Source organism: Cryptomeria japonica, chromosome 2, assembly GCF_030272615.1.
Source record: "Cryptomeria japonica chromosome 2, Sugi_1.0, whole genome shotgun sequence".
In the NCBI taxonomy this organism is placed as follows: Eukaryota; Viridiplantae; Streptophyta; class Pinopsida; order Cupressales; family Cupressaceae; genus Cryptomeria; species Cryptomeria japonica.
This window is the reverse complement of record NC_081406.1, coordinates 510,758,102-510,775,375: the sequence shown is the minus strand read 5'-3', so window position 1 is coordinate 510,775,375 and position 17,274 is coordinate 510,758,102. Positions and strand designations below refer to the sequence as shown.

The 17,274-nt window shown below is 38.2% G+C and overlaps 1 protein-coding gene across 1 annotated transcript in view; it reads right to left on the bottom strand.

The window, feature by feature from the left end:
* The window catches only part of LOC131069543 (phospholipid:diacylglycerol acyltransferase 1), a 188,216-nt gene extending 173,050 nt beyond the window's left edge, over positions 1–15,166 (bottom strand). Inside the window, exon 1 of the mRNA XM_058005034.2 lies at positions 14,361–15,166. Within this exon, the coding sequence (XP_057861017.1) occupies positions 14,361–14,833 (473 nt within the window). The 5' untranslated portion in view covers positions 14,834–15,166. The remainder of the gene's footprint in view (positions 1–14,360) is intronic.
* Between the last annotated feature and the right edge of the window lie 2,108 nt (positions 15,167–17,274).

The window sequence follows — 17,274 nt, the reverse complement described above, 5'->3', positions numbered from 1 at the left end:
CATTTTCCGACCAATAGCTTCGAGTTGATCTCGTATATCCTTTATCTTTGTGAGATGCTCCTGTAAGGACATGCGTTCATCCATCATGATGGAGAACAACTAGTTCTTTAGAAAGAACGCTCGGCTTTTGTCGGATGTCTCATGCAACTCCTTCAGATGCTTCCAAATTGCTGAGGCTGACTTGCCGGAAGGAATCTGAGATAACTGGTCATCTGTGACAAAGAGCTTGAGAAGCATAATAGCCTCTCGATTCCGGTCATCAAACTTGTCCTGATCTGATCCGGCTATGGTAGGACTAGTTTTTGTTCCCAAAACAAGATCATCAAGGCAACGATATTCAAAAATAGTCAGCATGTGCTACTTCCAAGTGTTATAATTCTTGCCATTAAATCGTTGACTGCCTTCCAACATCAAGTTGGTCAATGACACCATCTTGCACGTTTCCCAATGCATGAAAAACGAAAATCAGAGAAGAGGCAATATCACGGAATACAAAGCACAAATCCCAATGCAAAAAACAAAGGCAGATACAAGTAGACTTCAAAAAAATTACGAAGTACGGCTCTGGCACAGATTTCAAGAACAAAAATTCGGCTGACACAGAAAAATCCGAAGACAACCCAAAAAGAATCTGAAATCAGAATTGAAATCCACTAGTACGAAATTTGAGACACGGAAAACGATGCACCCACAAAATTCTGAAAACAACCCAGTTGAGCTCTTGAAAAACCCACCAAGAATCTGCAATCAGAAAAAAAAAATCTGACTTGATTTGAGGGGTAAAAACCCTAATCGAAAATGCAGATTCCATCCAAAAATGGCAGAAAAAAAAAATTGCAGGTGGAAAAAATCGCGTCACACGCAGAGGATTAATGGCATCGCGAGACGAAGGTTTGGTTAAAAAGAAATCCGCCACAGAAAACACAAAGAACAATAGAAAAAACCGCCTGGAAGAAAACCATTTACAAAAAAAATTTGAATTTCAAATTCTGAAAAAATCACAGGCCCTAGATTTGTTTTTTTCACTGATGAAAAATTTCATTCGAAATTTTTTAGAAAAAACAAAATTTTTCTTTCTGCTCTGATACCATATTATGGGTGTTGCTTTTTTTGTGTAACTAGGATAGGAAAATAAAAAGGATTCGGATTGCCTTAAGGCATCATTTGAATCCTTATAGGGTTGGGCCCTTCTTCATTAAGGAGGCGTGTAAATAGGGTTGGGCCCTATCTCCATCTAATGTATTTATGTAAAAGGGCACATAGGGTTGGGCCCTATCTATGTACACAAATTAGGATAGGACTGGGCCCTTTCTCTTCCACACGCCAAGCAAGGTCAAACGTGTGAGATTGTAGCATCTACCTTAGCGACCAGGATAGGGCTGAACCTAAATAAATCGTGGAGTGAGATATAGGGCCGACCCTATCTTGCACATATAACGTGGGAAAAGTACAGACTTGAGCGCCAAAAAGTGCCTTATTGGGCCGACCCAATAAGGCACCAATCCTCATATATAAAAGCTACATAGAATGCATCTTGATACAATTATCATATATGTGAATCAGATCTGCAATAACAGAGCAAAATATATCTGCTCTCCTTTGGTGTGAAGATACCTGATCTATGGATGCGACTCTGCTCTGATTGATGCGAACTTAAGTCTATTGTTCATGCTGAAGAAGGCACGGTTATGCTGATTACAAAAAGGTCATTTGAAGCTGAAGATATCTGCACATGTATTCAGCCTAAGATAAGCATCGTAAGACTGCAATTTTATTCATAATGAATAATCAGATCTGAGAATCTGTTGTTGTTGGGTTTTTCCTCCAAGAGGGAGGTTTTCCCAAGGTAGACTTGTGTTGTGTGCCCTTTCTATTTGTGTGCTTTGATTCTTGTGACTGTGCATTATTATTTCCTGCTCATTATTGTTAATCTGATCACGAAAACTAACAATGGGGACATAATTGGTAAAAAATTATTGTTGTATTTACGAATGATCATGAAGATCACTATAAAGAATTACAAAGAAATATAAAATAGAAAGTTTCTAATAAGAAACTAAAATTACAATATATTACATTATTGAGCATTAATAACTTAGGAAAATATAATATTAATAGACTTTGGTTCACTTTCTCTTGCTCGTGATGTACTTTGAGTGGATGATGGACTTGGTTGAATGTAACTCTTTATTGTACTGACTTTGATTCTTGGATTCCCGAAGGGAATTCAAGATTGTCAAACATTCTTCCATCATATATGTTATCCTTCCTTCATGCTCTAGTGTTTGCTGATGAAGTTTCCTCTTGATCTTGCATAGTGGTGATAGGAAGAATTTGTCATGGTCAAGCCATTCCTTCAATCCTTGCTTGTATATCTTGCCTTATGATGGTCGTATGATCTCCCCTTTGCCATCTTATGATCTCTCCATGTCAATGTGATAGAATGAGAACCTTGAAGATATCCCACTCTACTGCTTGCAGGTGTCGAATATTTGAAGTTTTTCAACCTAGTAGCACTTTGAGTCCTCTTCATGCACTTGAGGTGTTCTTGATGCTGATGAAGCTTCTTGAAGAGGTCTTCCTTGTATCTTGACCTTGGTGCTGAAATTCTCTCCTTGAGATCCTTGTTTCAATCATCCTTCGACCTGGCCCATTTGATCTCTTTCCTTACCTCCTACAAAATGAACAATTGCACATCAAACACACATGATATACAGCTTGATCTAATCTTTGATATTTCTTTCTACATCTGATCAAAGGACTGACAATAATCAATGAATTCACTATGTAGAAAGCCAACTTAATGTCCTAGGGCAAATCTAGGCTGCCTTAATGATCGAATTTACTGATTGATATGTCTTCCAGCTGAGTACAATTTGCTCCCTCTTGATTAATTCAGATGCTTCATGGTAAATTTGCCTTCCAAAAACATCATATCTGTATCTTTAATGCTTGAATTTATCTTCTTTGATTACCAGCTCTGCACCTTCAATGTCCAATTTTGCCCTTGTGCTGGAGCAATTCGCCTATATTCTGATGAAATTCGCTTAAGTGCTGACAAAATTTGATGCCTAGCTGAAGAAGTTAGCTAAATCTTCTCCCAAATTCGCATTTGGAGAGAAGAAAATGTTTGAGTTGATGGTTGAAGTGAATGTTCTAACTTATCCTTTATAGGCGCTTAGGGTAAAGGTCATGTCTTTTGGGTATAAGGCCGACTTGCTTTGACAAAATAATAAATTGCCTTCCTCATGCTGGCCTGGCCGACTTCACCTCTTGCCAAGATGCTTGAATTTGAGGAATTCACTCAAAACAGGAGGCAAGGTACATGATTTCAAAAATTCGCTCCATGTCCTTAGCAAGGTACAAGCCTTCATGAAAAATTTGCTCCATGTCCTTAGCAAGGACAAGGTCAAGGTAAAAAGTTCGCTCTATGTCCTTAGCAAGGACAAGGTCAAGGTAAAAAGTTCGCTCTATGTCCTTTGGAAGGACATGACTTGGATTGAAAGAATTTCACTCTAGGACCTTTGGAAGGACATGACTTGAAGTTCGCTCCAAGACCCTCGGAAGCACATGACCTTGATGGAAGAATTTCGCTCTAGGACCCATGGAAGGACATGTCTTGGAAATTCGCTCTAGGACCTCTCCAAGGACATTCGCTCTATGACCTCTCCAAGGACATGACTCAAAAATGAAATTCGCTCTATGACCTTGGTGAGGTACATACCTTGATAAAAATTTCGCTCTTGGTCCTTTCCAAGGACATAATTTGGAAAGTTCGCTCTCAAGCATCTGCAAGGTACAAGGTCCAAGTAAGAAATTCGCTCCATGTCCTTAGCAAAGACAAGGTCCAAGGTAAGAATTCGATCTAGGGCCTTAGGAAGGACAAGGTCAAGGTGAAAGAGTTCGCTCTATGTCCTTTGGAAGGACAAAGTCAAGGTGAAAGAGTTCGCTCTATGTCCTTTGGAAGGACAAAGTCAAGGTGAAAGAGTTCGCTCTATGTCCTTTGAAAGGACATGACCTTGAAAGTAAAAATCGCTCTTGGACCTTGCCAAGGACAAGACTTGGTGGTGAAATTCGCTCTATGTCCTTCGGAAGGACATGACCTTGTGAAGAAATTTCGCTCTAGGACCTCTGGAAGGACATGAAACAAGTTCGCTCTAGGACCTTAGGAAGGACATGAAACAAGTTCGCTCTAGGAACTCAGCAAGGTACATGATCTCTCCAAATTCGCTCTTGACCCTTGGCAAGGTACGGGAGCTAAATGCAAAAATTCTCCAGCAAGGGACATGACCCTATGTAGACAATTCGTTCAATCTCTCATCTTGCCTATACTTTAATCATTCAAACTTCCAATTCTTAAGTCACTTCAATGTCCATGTCAAATTAATCTTTAAAAGTGACCCTAGGGAAGACTCCTCATTCAATCCTTTTTCACCTGAATTGATGAACTCTCTGGCTACCCAAGAAATTCTATCCCTTTAATGTAAGGATTAATAGCATAGACTATAAGACTAACCAATAACTAAGCTAAGAGGACTAATCCTAGAAAGCAAAAAGTGGTGGTCCCTATTTGCAATGGGGCGATGTGTGAATACCTCTCAACACGCCCCACTGCTTCCTAGGGCGGCATTTTGAGTTGGAGATGGAATTCAATCCATTTCTTGAATTCCAAGGACCCTCCACTTTGGCGCCCTATCTCCTCCTAAGGCGCAATTTCCTCATTAGGGAGGAATTCCATCGCTTTCCATCCTTCCATGAGACAGTGAGTTTGGCGCCCTTCTTGGAATATGGGCGCCAGATTCATCCTATGGTGGAATTTTCATCTTGCTTCTTCTATACTAAGGTGATTTTGATCACTTCTGGACTTGAATACCATTTGTGAATTTGAAGGGTTTTCTTGGGCTTGGATGATTTTTAAGCTTTCCACCTCAGGAATGGATGCCAACACAGCCATTTTTGATCCAGTATGTCTGCTTCTGGCTTTCCAGATTTAGAAATAGTCGTGAATGTTCAATCTTCATTGCCTGCCTAAATGGTCCTGTCAAAAACAAACTTTCCAAAAATAGAAACTTTTCAAAATGTCAATGTTAGACCCCAAAACAAGACGTCGGATGACTTACTATAAATAGAAACTTAATAAAAATAGTAAGTTTGATTTTCGGCAAAATGAAGACATTCTAGGACGCAGTAAAATCCCTAAACAATAAGAACTTTCTAAAAAGTTGCTCCGATTTCGCTCAAATTTTACTGGGAGGTTCCTCGAAGGGTTCTGATTCCAATTCTACGTTCGGTTTTTCCAAAACCCTAAAAGAAACCCCTAAAATCTAGGACTGAAGACAGAAACCCTAGAATTGACAAAACGAGCCATAGACAACCAAATTCACTCAAACGAAAAGCAGACTTGATCAATTCAACCCCCAAACACTTGCAAAGCAGAGAGACTAACGAGATCACCACCAAAAGACCCCAAAAGACAACACAAAAGACCGAGAGGGCCTAAAAAGTTGGGGGTCCCCATCTGGGATGGGGTGATGTGTGATTAGGTCATAACAAGAGCTAAGTTAGAATGGCATGATTATGGACATTTGTTTAAAGACGTTAGACTTCAAGAATCGCATCACTTGGAAGGAAAATTGAGGGTAAACAAAGACATGATTACTGTTGCCTTAGCTCACTTTGATGACACTCGTAAGATGCTGGCAAATTATTGCTGGAAGACTCAAGGAAGACACAAAGGCCTTGAAGGAGAACTATCTCTTGCACCCTTACAGGTACTCAAAGAAGCTTTAGTTATGATGAAACTAAATCACATGCACCTACTTTCAGATAGAGATCATCTCCTCTAGCTTAATGAGATGCTTGGATGCATTAAGAAGAAACAAAGATGAAGTTGATAAGCTTTGCTTGGAATTCAGCTTGACACATTCTTCATCATCCAAATCGGAAATTCAACCAACTATAGCAGCCACATTCAAAGAGCAACAACTCTGTATGGAGATTGTCAGAAGTAGATGCGTGGATGAAGAATTTGTGGGATTTCAATGTGAAGTTGTTAGAAGAGCAGATAAAGATATAACTTTCCACCATGGGACAAAAATTATGATAGGTGGTGCAGCTGGTTTTCAGTTGGAGACATCTCTTGAACCAGCACTTGTTGATGACCATCCACTCATGAAAGGAGAAGTGATTAAGATCTATGAAGACATCACACATAGGCATGATTAACGGATTGATTTCCTGATTTGGAGCAACAATTCCTCACCTCAGCATAATTATGAGTTGGCAGCCCTTACACATGAAGATGATCATGTTATGGAGTCTCGCAATGTTGACACTCAAGATTTGAGAGTCAAACATGAGGCATTTATTATGAATCCAAGACACAAAGAGGACTAAGTTTGTATATTTCAGCATGGAAAATGAAAAGAAGACACAAAGTATGTGTGATGGATGGCTACAAAGAGCTAGGGAGGCAAAGTTGTTGGCTGCCGAAACAAGACAGTAAGAGATTAAGGAACACTGCAGTCATATAGAACAAGCAAGACAACGAAGAGAAGCCTATCTTCAATCACTATTTCTTCCAACGAAGAAGACGTGGAGATGGAACATACGGGACATGAACCTCTTGAGTTAAGCGAGCAAGAAGTACATTCAAATTGGTGTGGACAAGAGAAGAGGTACATGTTGTCATTTTATGACACCTTTGGTCCATCAATGAGAACCAATCAGAGATATGTTCCATGGACCAGCACTGCTCAAGTTGATCAAGCGCCAAGTCAGAAAATAAAGGAAATGTTTAATTGTTCTCTTATCATGAGGCAGACTTTGGGCCTTCTCCCTTCAACCTTGCATCATGCCTTCGTCCCTTGGAGTCCATTGGTCCATTCTCCTTCCCTCTTCCTTCTTAGGAATTTTGGATTTCGGATTTCAAGGAACCAACCTACCCCTTCCCTTTTTCAGAAGAGGTATCCTATCTCCCCAAACCCAAAAACCCAGACTTCCCTTCCTTTCGGATTTCAGGATTCGGGGAACCAGTCTACCCCTTCCCTTTTTGCAAAGAGGTATCTTATCTCCTTGAACCTTGAAACCCAAACTTCCCTTCCTTTCTAGATTTCGGATTTCGAGGAACCAATCTACCCATTCCCTTTTGGGAATACGTATCCTATCTCCCCAAACCCAAAAACCCGGACTTTTCTTCCATTCCGACTTTCAGGATTTAGGGAACCAGTCTACCCCTTCCCATTTTGGGAAGAGGTATCCTATCTCCCCGAACCCCAAAACCCGAACTTCCCTTCCTTTCCAAATTTTGGGAAGGTATCCTGTCTCCCTGAAATCTGAAGTCCTCCTTTCTCCTCCCTCTCATCCCTTTGAACTCCGAGATTCCCGGCTCCTCTCCCTTTGCAACGATTTCTCAAGGGCCCGATGCCTGACCTCCAATGACTACAACACTTCCAGATGGCGTGATCAACAGACAAGGCTCTTAATGCTCCACCAACTCCTATCTCTTGTCTATTTTCATTCATGGAGCTACAAGGGTGCATTTAATGTTTTTTATAGGATTGCCATCAAGTGGAGTCCAAGGCCATGCTTATTTATGGTTACTTGATGGCCTTCATGTCAGGTCTACATGCTCTGACTTTGGAATGTCAGGCAATCTACCTTCTAGAAGCATTTTTCTTCTTGGGACTACCTTGTCAAGGTATAGATGGGTTTCTTGCACGCACAACCATGCCAAATCTATGCACTTCCCTACCTTCCCGGACTGACATTCTCTTGTATACGCCAAGGTCAAGGTTTCCCCTTCTTGACCATTGGTCTCTTCTTTGTGACCAGTTTTCTATATATAGGCTATTAAGCCTCATTGTAAAGGGTTCTCTCCTCGCTAGCTTGAGCTACCTTCTGCTCTTTCACTTCTCTTGAAGATTTGTATATTTTTTTGCATTTTTGCAACTATAAGTTTGGCCTTGGGCTTGAGAATGAATTGAAATCATCATTTTTGCCTCTCTTCGACATATGCATGTTGTGTATGTTTTCTTACCTTCATGATAAGTGTGTGTTTTGTGGCTTTCTCTCACATATATGATGTGTTAACTTGTTTTCTGAGTGTGACTTGTGGGAAACTTTCTCCCCTTTTGACATTCAACAAACTCTAACCTCCATACATGCGTTTGGGGTCATTCATGCAACTAAAGTTTGTGCATCTAAAGGTATTTTAATTGATTCTGTGTCATTTTGAGGTGGGGAGGGGAACATCTCTTATCTTGGTGCATCACCTCCTTTCATTTTAGCATTTCCTTCTTCCCTTTTCCTTTGCAAGCTGTTAGAATAGGTTTAGAAGTAGAATTTGGAGTGTTGAATTGGTTCAACACCTGCACCTAGATTGAAAAGGAAGCCAGCCTTCTCCGGAGGTTCAACCCCCTTACGCAAAGTCACACACATTTTGGGGTTGTTTCCACGTTTCACGAGGTTGCTGAGTTGATAGCTCAGCAAGGGTGCAAACTTTTGTGACAACGGTATTATTTGGAAATTTTTGTTGGGATATCTACTTTGCATCATGAGGTTCATAAGTTTTCCCTTTTAGAGAATCCATTGAAGGCTCAAATCATAGAGGAAGATGGGATAGTTGAGCACACACTTGGTGGATCAGCCACTAGTGTTATACCTACACATGTAAAGGGAGGCATAAGTGTTTTGATTGGGCTTTTAATCATTCGTGGAGAATTTGAGGAGTTATCTCTCCTAGAGGTTCCATAGTAGAATTTACATTTTTTGGACCAACCTATGGAGTGTACATGGATAGGGGCATTGGTGATGCAACTTTGTTGAAGCATGTGGACTCTCTTGGAGAAGCTACTGTTACACTTCTACCTCATGATACATTATTGGAGTATGGAGTTGCTCAATTTTCAGGGTATGGAGTGTGCATGATCAATGTTCTTCAGGTTGAGTGGCATTTGCTCGGAGTGGATAAGTTTCAGTTGAGCCTTGGTACATGGCATGATGAAGCCACAAAGGTTTCAGGTTGTCTTTTCGGGACAGCAGCTGATTGGAGGAGCTGGAGAGGATTGTATCATCTTTCTCTTATTGGAGGTTGGCTTATTGATGAACTCCCATCATCCTTTGTCATTGGAGGTACTTATTGCTTCACTTGGAGTGAGGTTCTCAAGCAGGTGGATGTTGTCCTAATTTATAACAGTAGCATATGGTGTATTGACATAACTAAATTTGCACTTAAGATGATCATTGATCACATCCTTGGGAACTCATACAGATGTCGGCGGTCACTAACCGTTGATGGCATGATAAGAGGCATCTACCTCTCCACTTTTCATCGGTGTGAGAATGTGTTGATTTGTGATCCATTGAGCAGCTCAATACTGGGAAGGCTTCAAGATAACAGAGTTGCAAATTTCAGCACGATTGGGTGCATCAGAGTGGAGCAACGGAATGGTACATTGTTTTTATATGGTTAGTTTGGGATCCTAGTGGAGCAGCAGAGAATTGCTAAAGCGGGAGGACTATAATGTCCCCAATTTGAAAGGTGACAGTTAATTAAAAAAAAAATTATAAAGTTGTCAAAAATAAATAAAATATCAAATGATGACTTATTATTAATTAATTTAATTAAATAAATATTAAAATAATATATAATGTCACTTTATTAAATAAAGTTCTCCAAATGTGGTCAGCCTAATATTTTAGAAGCTTCTTGGAGTTCTTTATAAGGAGATTGGAGGGAGGAAGTAAGGCATGCTTTTGATTTGATAAACATTTTATGCTTCCAAAACCTTCAAAACTTCAACAAAAGGGCTGGATGAAAACCTAGTTCTTCCAAGGGGTGGATTCGCAACGTAGTCTACAACTGTGCCAAATTTGGGAAGTTTCTAATAGAGACAAATTTACAAATAAGTCTTATCGGCTTTGAGGAGTTTATAATCTGAGTTCAGCATAAGATTTATGGAAACAGAATTTTATTTCATTTTGCCAATTTGTTTTAAGGATGGCATAAGGTTTTAAATAGCCTTGTAAGTCCATCGGCCCGAGTATTAATTACCTGGGATTCAACTACTTATATTATTCTGAAGGTTAAGTTAAAAGCAGGCATAATATTATTGGTATAATACTTTCTTTGTGGGACCGACTCATTGTTTGGCTTCTTTGAGTGTCCACATAAGAGAAACAGTGTGAGAATTATGTTGTTAATATTCTAAAGTGCAAACTAATGCTTGAAATGAATATTTCATAGCGAACTCAGCTATCAGGAGTAATACTGGAGCTTAGTAATATGGCTTATCCCCTCTGTGCGCAGGCCATGGTTGCAAGCCAACACCATACATACAGAGGGCAGCATTATCATGTGGAGCCAAAGGAAGAACGAATCAAACAGCAGGTCATCTAACCCAAGGGGAATTGGTACGAATTCAAGGAGGAAGTGACAAAGATGTGGTATTGCCCAGTAGTTGGCAACCCACAATCAAGCAGACAAAATAATGATTTCTCTTATTGACAGTGTGTCTGTCGACACCTACCAATAAGGTATTTGAAGTAGAGTCCATGATTACCAGCCGGAGATTTCATTGGAGCTGCAATTTGGAACGGGTACCTCCTTCACATACAATTGATATGATATGCAATTCGCAGTCTTAACTCTTCTAGTATTATAAAATCAGATGATATTATTTTGTCAACAATACCTTGGACTGTGAAAGTGATCAAATCAAATAAGATGATGCAATTTGGGAATATCTCTCACCATCATCACATTCATCAAGGAGCAATTTGAAATGTTGAGGATCAAGAGATATTGCTCAACCACAAAAACTTGTGATGAGTTAAAAGGAGTAAGTTGGGGTAGCAACAACTCACTTTCATCCACAAATTGAATTCAACATGTCCAAGTTCAATGAACCTAATTCATTCAAAGATGGAGCAAGTGACACATGTCACTTCATCAAATATTGTTTATCTTACCTAACCTTGATTCCTATTGGTTAAAATTCAATGTTGGACATGTGTCCATTATAATGTGATTTTCTCATTGGTCAAGAGGGAGTTTGTTGTAACAAACCCTAATTAGGGTTTAATTGATAGATCTTGGCCATCGATTTGAGAATCAATCTAAGCCTTCAAAATGTAATGAGACCTCTATATGAGGCTCAATTCTCTCATTTGAAAAGGTTAATAGTTAGAAGTTCATAATTAGAAAGCAAGTAGAAGTAGAGTAGGAGAAGGAAAGAAGGAATTGTTGCCAAGACTTGTTGAATCCAATACAAGAATTTCCTTGAAGTATGGTGGATCTCAATGTGTTGTTTCTTCATGTTGCATGGTTTCTTGTTGCTTCTCAAAGTTTAGTTAGAGTTCATTGATTATGGTGGATGCTTACGAAGGTATTGTGATGAATTCCTTAGTTCATACTTTTTGTAGTTTGCTTATTGTAAGCTACAACACAAAGTTAGCCTAAACATCATTGTTGCTAAAAGTTTGATTGTCAATGTTTCATTTGGATTGCGTCAGCATTGGGTATTTGAGTGATGTAATCGCAGTATGAAAATCTTCCATTTCCTTAGAAGATTGCATCAAGTTTGTGTGGTTGTTATCATCATGGTGAAGCAAACCTTGATCTAAGGGAGTTTGTCTATCTAAGTAACATTCATCGTCATCATTGATCTTATTAGCTTTCTTAACCCTTTATCTCTTTGTCTTTATTTCTAAGTGAGATAGTATAGATCCCACATTCCAGCAAAGTTCAAGCAAAATGTAAGTCCCCTTGTGATTCCAGCAATATCACATCATATAACACTAAGTCTATCCACAATGTAAAGTCAAGACCTGACAGTATAAACCTTGGAGTCATCTCATTTAATCATGAAGCTTAGCATTTGAGAGGTCTTTGTTCAAGAGAGGATAAGATTCTTGGTATTTTATTCTGTGTTTGAGTTTCATAAAAAACAAATCAACAGGTTGGATCTAGGTGAGGTGCTAATTTAGATCAGAATTTTCCAAACGAATATGCTAGACACCAAGTGATTATTTTCCACTAAATTCACTTCTGTTGCAGCATCAAGAATAGAATTTTATATCTTGCACCTGGGTCCACCAACTTCAGCCATCTAAAGTGAGCACACCATTGTATTCCACATTCGCTGGGCTGGCTTTGCTCCTAGACTCAAACCTCTGCAAAACAGTCAACGACTGCCACGTCATCTTTCAACCACTACTTTCTAGCCACCTGGTTGTTCATCCTTCTTCCCACCAGCTAAGCCACTAGCTTCAGACCTTCTAGTCCCATTAAGAAATAAATGCAAGTGCATTTGTTCTTTACCAAGATGGTCAGAATGTCAATTGACATTATCTATGTTCCAACCAATACAATCGTATACTCTATTATTTGATACTCTGGCATTGTGGTGCCTATCTCTATACTGAAGAATTGTGAATGATAGGAAACTAGAATTCGGTAGCAAACTTTGGAAGGAAATTTTATAGTTGATATAAGCACCACTTTGCTTTTGGTAGTACCAACCATCCTTAAACTGATGGCTGAACAGAAATTGTGAATAAGACTTCAAAGGTTATCTGCAAAACTATGTAAGAAAAATATAGTTAGCATAATTTAATGGTTGCACCTAGTAGAAAATAGATATAATACCACTCATCACATGTCAACATATATGTTTCCATACAAAGGGATATGATCCACCTTCATGCAAACTGGGGTTTTTGGGACACCAAAGTATGAGCAGTTCAGTATTCCACTATAGAGAATCAAGAAATCATACAAGTTTTAGTCTTGACAATGTGCAAAATAGGATGAAAGTGCACACGGATAAGAATCTATCAGAAAGGAATTTTGCCATTGGAGATAAATTTTCCTTTAGTTGTTGCCTTATAAACAAACCATCCTTAAGAAGAATGCATCTTACAAACTATCTCTCTGGTATTATGGCCTATTCACTATTAGTCCACCAGCTGGAGCAGTAGCTCATAATCAACAATTAGCTGCCAGTGCCACAATACATAACAGCTTTTATGTCTCTGGATTAAAAGAGACAATCAGTTGCATCCATTTTTTAAAGAAGGGAAGTTGATACTAAAACCTAAGGGCACCCTGGCAACAAGTGATAAAAGGTTATATTTGGTGCAATGGGATGTAGAATATGCTTCATGGTATGCTTCAACATCCTTTATTGTTTATATGATTGGGCAGCAATAATTGTGACAAGCTAAACATATCTTATGCAAATGTGGACCAACAAAACGAAGAGAGAGGATAAAGAAAAAAGAATATTTGAAACAACATCCATGCAAATAAAGAATATGGGAAAAATTCGTTCTCGATTAGTAAGTTGTGAGGTGAAGTAAAGATTAGTCATTTATAGAGAAGCTTTCCTTGCCGGCAAATTTGAGACATATTGTAATAAGGGGCTAATTGTTTAAATTTATTTCCGATGGTATTATGCAATTTTGCACTTGATGGAAGATTGTTTGTCTTCAAAATCAGGAACGGCTCACCTATAAGATTGGGCTGTTTGATTATTGATTGTAAGCAGGTCAGAGTTTCAGTGTCTTTATTCTGCCATATAAAAACAGAATTTTATTCTGAATACTTAAATATAACACTACAGTCTTTGTGAAAAAATGTCATTTCTAAAACTGTTGAGTTATAGAATTTCAGAATTTCATTTTGCTCAAAACGGAGCTGTTAACCATCCTAGCTTGAAGGATCATTGATGTGTTTATCCTTATACATTGCAAATTTAGTCTGTTCCGCAGTGCCAACAATTGTTAACTCAGTTTTAAAGAAAGTGAGGTTGCATGTGCCGATCCAAAGCAAATGTGTTTTTTCACGCCTGAAGGCTGAAGGGTGTTCCAAAGGTAATGAGCTAAGGTTTCCCGTTGAGCTCCTGTTGCAGTCACGGACAAACTTAGAGTAAACATAGAAGTTTTCTGTACCAAGTAAAAGCTGGTATCGAAGGAGGGCAAGAAAGGCTTCACAAACAAAATGGTAGGCATTGCCACCAATATTAATTACAAATTTCACGTGACCCCAATCCCCTAAAAAAAGATAATTGTTTGTTTGAGTTATATGTTAGCTCTTGTATAATAATCACAACTGAGAGAATCACACTAATAACAAAGATACGGAATTCCAGATTAGGGCTTACTTTGATGCAAAGAAAGTAGAAGTGAGTAGAACGGATTTAAAAAGAATCAAGTTCATTTGAAGTCATTCCCAAAGCAGATTACTTAGAGCCCTAATCTCATTATAGATATATCATTTTACATTATTCGCTCAAGAAGATCTTACTGCAACGAATAGTAATAATTTCAAAGGTTTAAAGAAATGCAGGTAGAGAAACCTCTTGTAGACTTCTCCGAATGTGCCACCCCAGAGGCGTTTTCTGAACAGGCCATCGGCACAGGGATGGCCCTCCCACAGCTCCAACCCGCCGGTGACAATTCCGGGCACAAAAACCACGGGATGGTGCGCCTTCAACCCTTCCTTTTTTAGCTTGACGCCCGGAGGATCGGGAAGAGGTCCAGTTATGGCCTCTGTTACATATTGCGGCAGCGAAGGAGGCAGGGCGTTATACAGAACCATAAGCAGCCACCAAATGACGACTACATAGCCAATCAACCAACAGCAGTTGTCGATGCAGCTCCATTTACTTCTAGTGCTCTTTTTCTTCTCCTTTTCTTTTTCCTTTTCCTTTCCCTTCTCCTTTTCTTTTTCCTTTTCCTTTCCCTTCTCCTGCTGCTGCTCATCCGCCTGCTTCTTATCGTTATCCGAGCTCTCTGGCTCGCTTGCCTTTCGCCGTCTTAATAGCGCCATTTTTGAGCTAAATATAGCCAAAAAGGCGAGCCAGAGTTCAAGCTAGAAAAAAATAATAATTGTGGATATTATAGGTAGGTATAAAGACCCTTTCTCCAGGAGAAAACGATAATGTTATTATTGAGGGGAGTTTCATTCTGACGCCCTTTTCTGGATTTCTGTACCTCTCGGCTTCCACTTCTCGTCAATTCTGTTGTAAATAGGAAAATTACAGAAAAATACAAAAAAACAAACATGTGCCCCAATTCATTTATTAATCGTTTCCTTGACCGGCAGTTCGATTTACTAGTTTAGTTAGGTAGTAATCAGGTCTCAACACATGGATTTGACATTTGACGTCCAGCTTAAGTTGGTTTTGTGTGGTGTTTTCTCCGCCGTAGGCGTGTTTCTAATTGAAGAACCAAGCATCCACGCAATGATTACTGTCCTTTGGTTCCATAATCAATGCTTTTAAATCAAGCATTTATCTACGAATTTTTATTCTTCGTTTATTTAATTGTTTTAATCTAAGAATTTATTTTATGAATGGAGGAGGGAAGTTTAACGATATTTATGGATCCTTAAGGGATAAAGAACCACAAAATTAACACATTTTCAAGTTCGTTTTGATTCTTGTTATATGTTAGGCTCATTTTTAAACTTGCAAAAAATTTGAAAATGATTCTAATGTGACAAGTTTTTAACTCAAGGTGACTCATGGTTTATGAGGTATTAAAACTTCAATGTTTCACTAGCGGATTCGTGAATGCAATTAATTGAAAGTTTCACCTGATTTAAAGGGAATCCAACTTATGGGTTTTGGTTGCAATGGTATTAATCATATTTTGACAAAAAAAAAATATGATGAAATATTAACGGGGTAAACTCTGGAGAATTTTCTAGAGAAGCTTTTAGAGAACTTAATGTTTGCACTTTGTACAGATAGTTTATGAGCTTGTATATGTTCATAAAGATAATAAAGGAAGCATTTGGATCTTGATGTCCTATGTCATCATTACTGATCTCTCGTATGTTAAATTGGTAATCCTTTTGTCTCATTGTGCAAATCATAATTTATACATTAAAACATTTGTGGTTTGTGCAATTGATGTAATGATATACAAGCAGTCTTTGGTAACTCGGTTTGAATGTGTTGAAGTATCATGTCTCTTTGTACGTCAAGATTCTTCATCCTTCTTTCATCATCATTGCATTAATCTAAAAATTCATTTAATGAATGGAGGAGGGAAGTTTAATGAAGTTTGTGAATCGATTATGGATAAAGAACCACAAAATTAACATATTTTCAAGTTCATTTTTATTTTTGCTATTTGTTAGCCTTGTTTTTAAACTTGCAACAACAACAACAACAAAAATTGTGTGTCAATTCTCTCACTATCTTGAAGCATAACAGCCATCTTTTCAATCAAAACTCCTCAAGATTAGTCCACAATGCAAAAAATCATGAAAATGATTAATTATCAAAAATTTATGTGTGATGATGCAAAATCCTTTTATAGTGATGTTTCCAGCAAAGAAAATTTTAGTGGCGAATAATCACCAATTGGTGAATATTTAGTATCGGACATTTCAAAAATGGTAAATAAGTTGGACCATTCGAGGTGGTCGGATTGCCCTGACTTTATAAATTTTCAATCAAATGCATTTCAATTCACCTTCATTTTCATTAATTATTTGTAACGATTTAAAGATTTCACCAATAGAGTCTACATTTTTACAACGATCTAATTAATATTTTCACCTGAAATTTAGAAAGTGTGCCTTAATGCACTAGCATAATTTGCCAATGGCCATCAATAGTTCAATTTGTATGAGGACCCAATTCACTCGGCACTTTTGGAAGAGTGTCTTAATTCTCTCCAATATTCGCCAACACCATTAATCGTTCAATGTTGTGGGAGGATTGATTTCGCCAATTCTATTATAAGTCCATCCCAATGGATGGTCCATAATCGCCTAGTAAATTACAACGTATATGTTTTGTCGATGTTTTGTTTTCCCTATGTTTCCATAAGATGTGTTAGCATAAAGTGGGATTCGCCAATTTTTTTGTATACCATTTAAAATTCATGCAATATTTGCCAAATATGGATTGGTATAAGATTGTATGAAAGATCAAATTTATTTTAACACAATTTGGTTGGTTCGAAGCTCTCAAATTGGATCAATAGTCAAGTTACAGACAAGAACAACCAATGTTGCATTGTCATCTACTAGTGCTTTGTGCTACTCTCTAAGAATCTAAAGGTAAGTGATCATTTCTTTAAAGTGTTATAATATTATTCATCTCGATTTGTTATCAATTTTTAGATCATTTTTATTGAGTAGGGAGACCTTAAACATCTAGATTCCAGGCCCTAGGGGCAATGAATCTTATAGTCAATTATTGCTTCTTAAACAAGTAGATAGTTTTTTTTGCAGCCTTTATTTCATTGGAGATG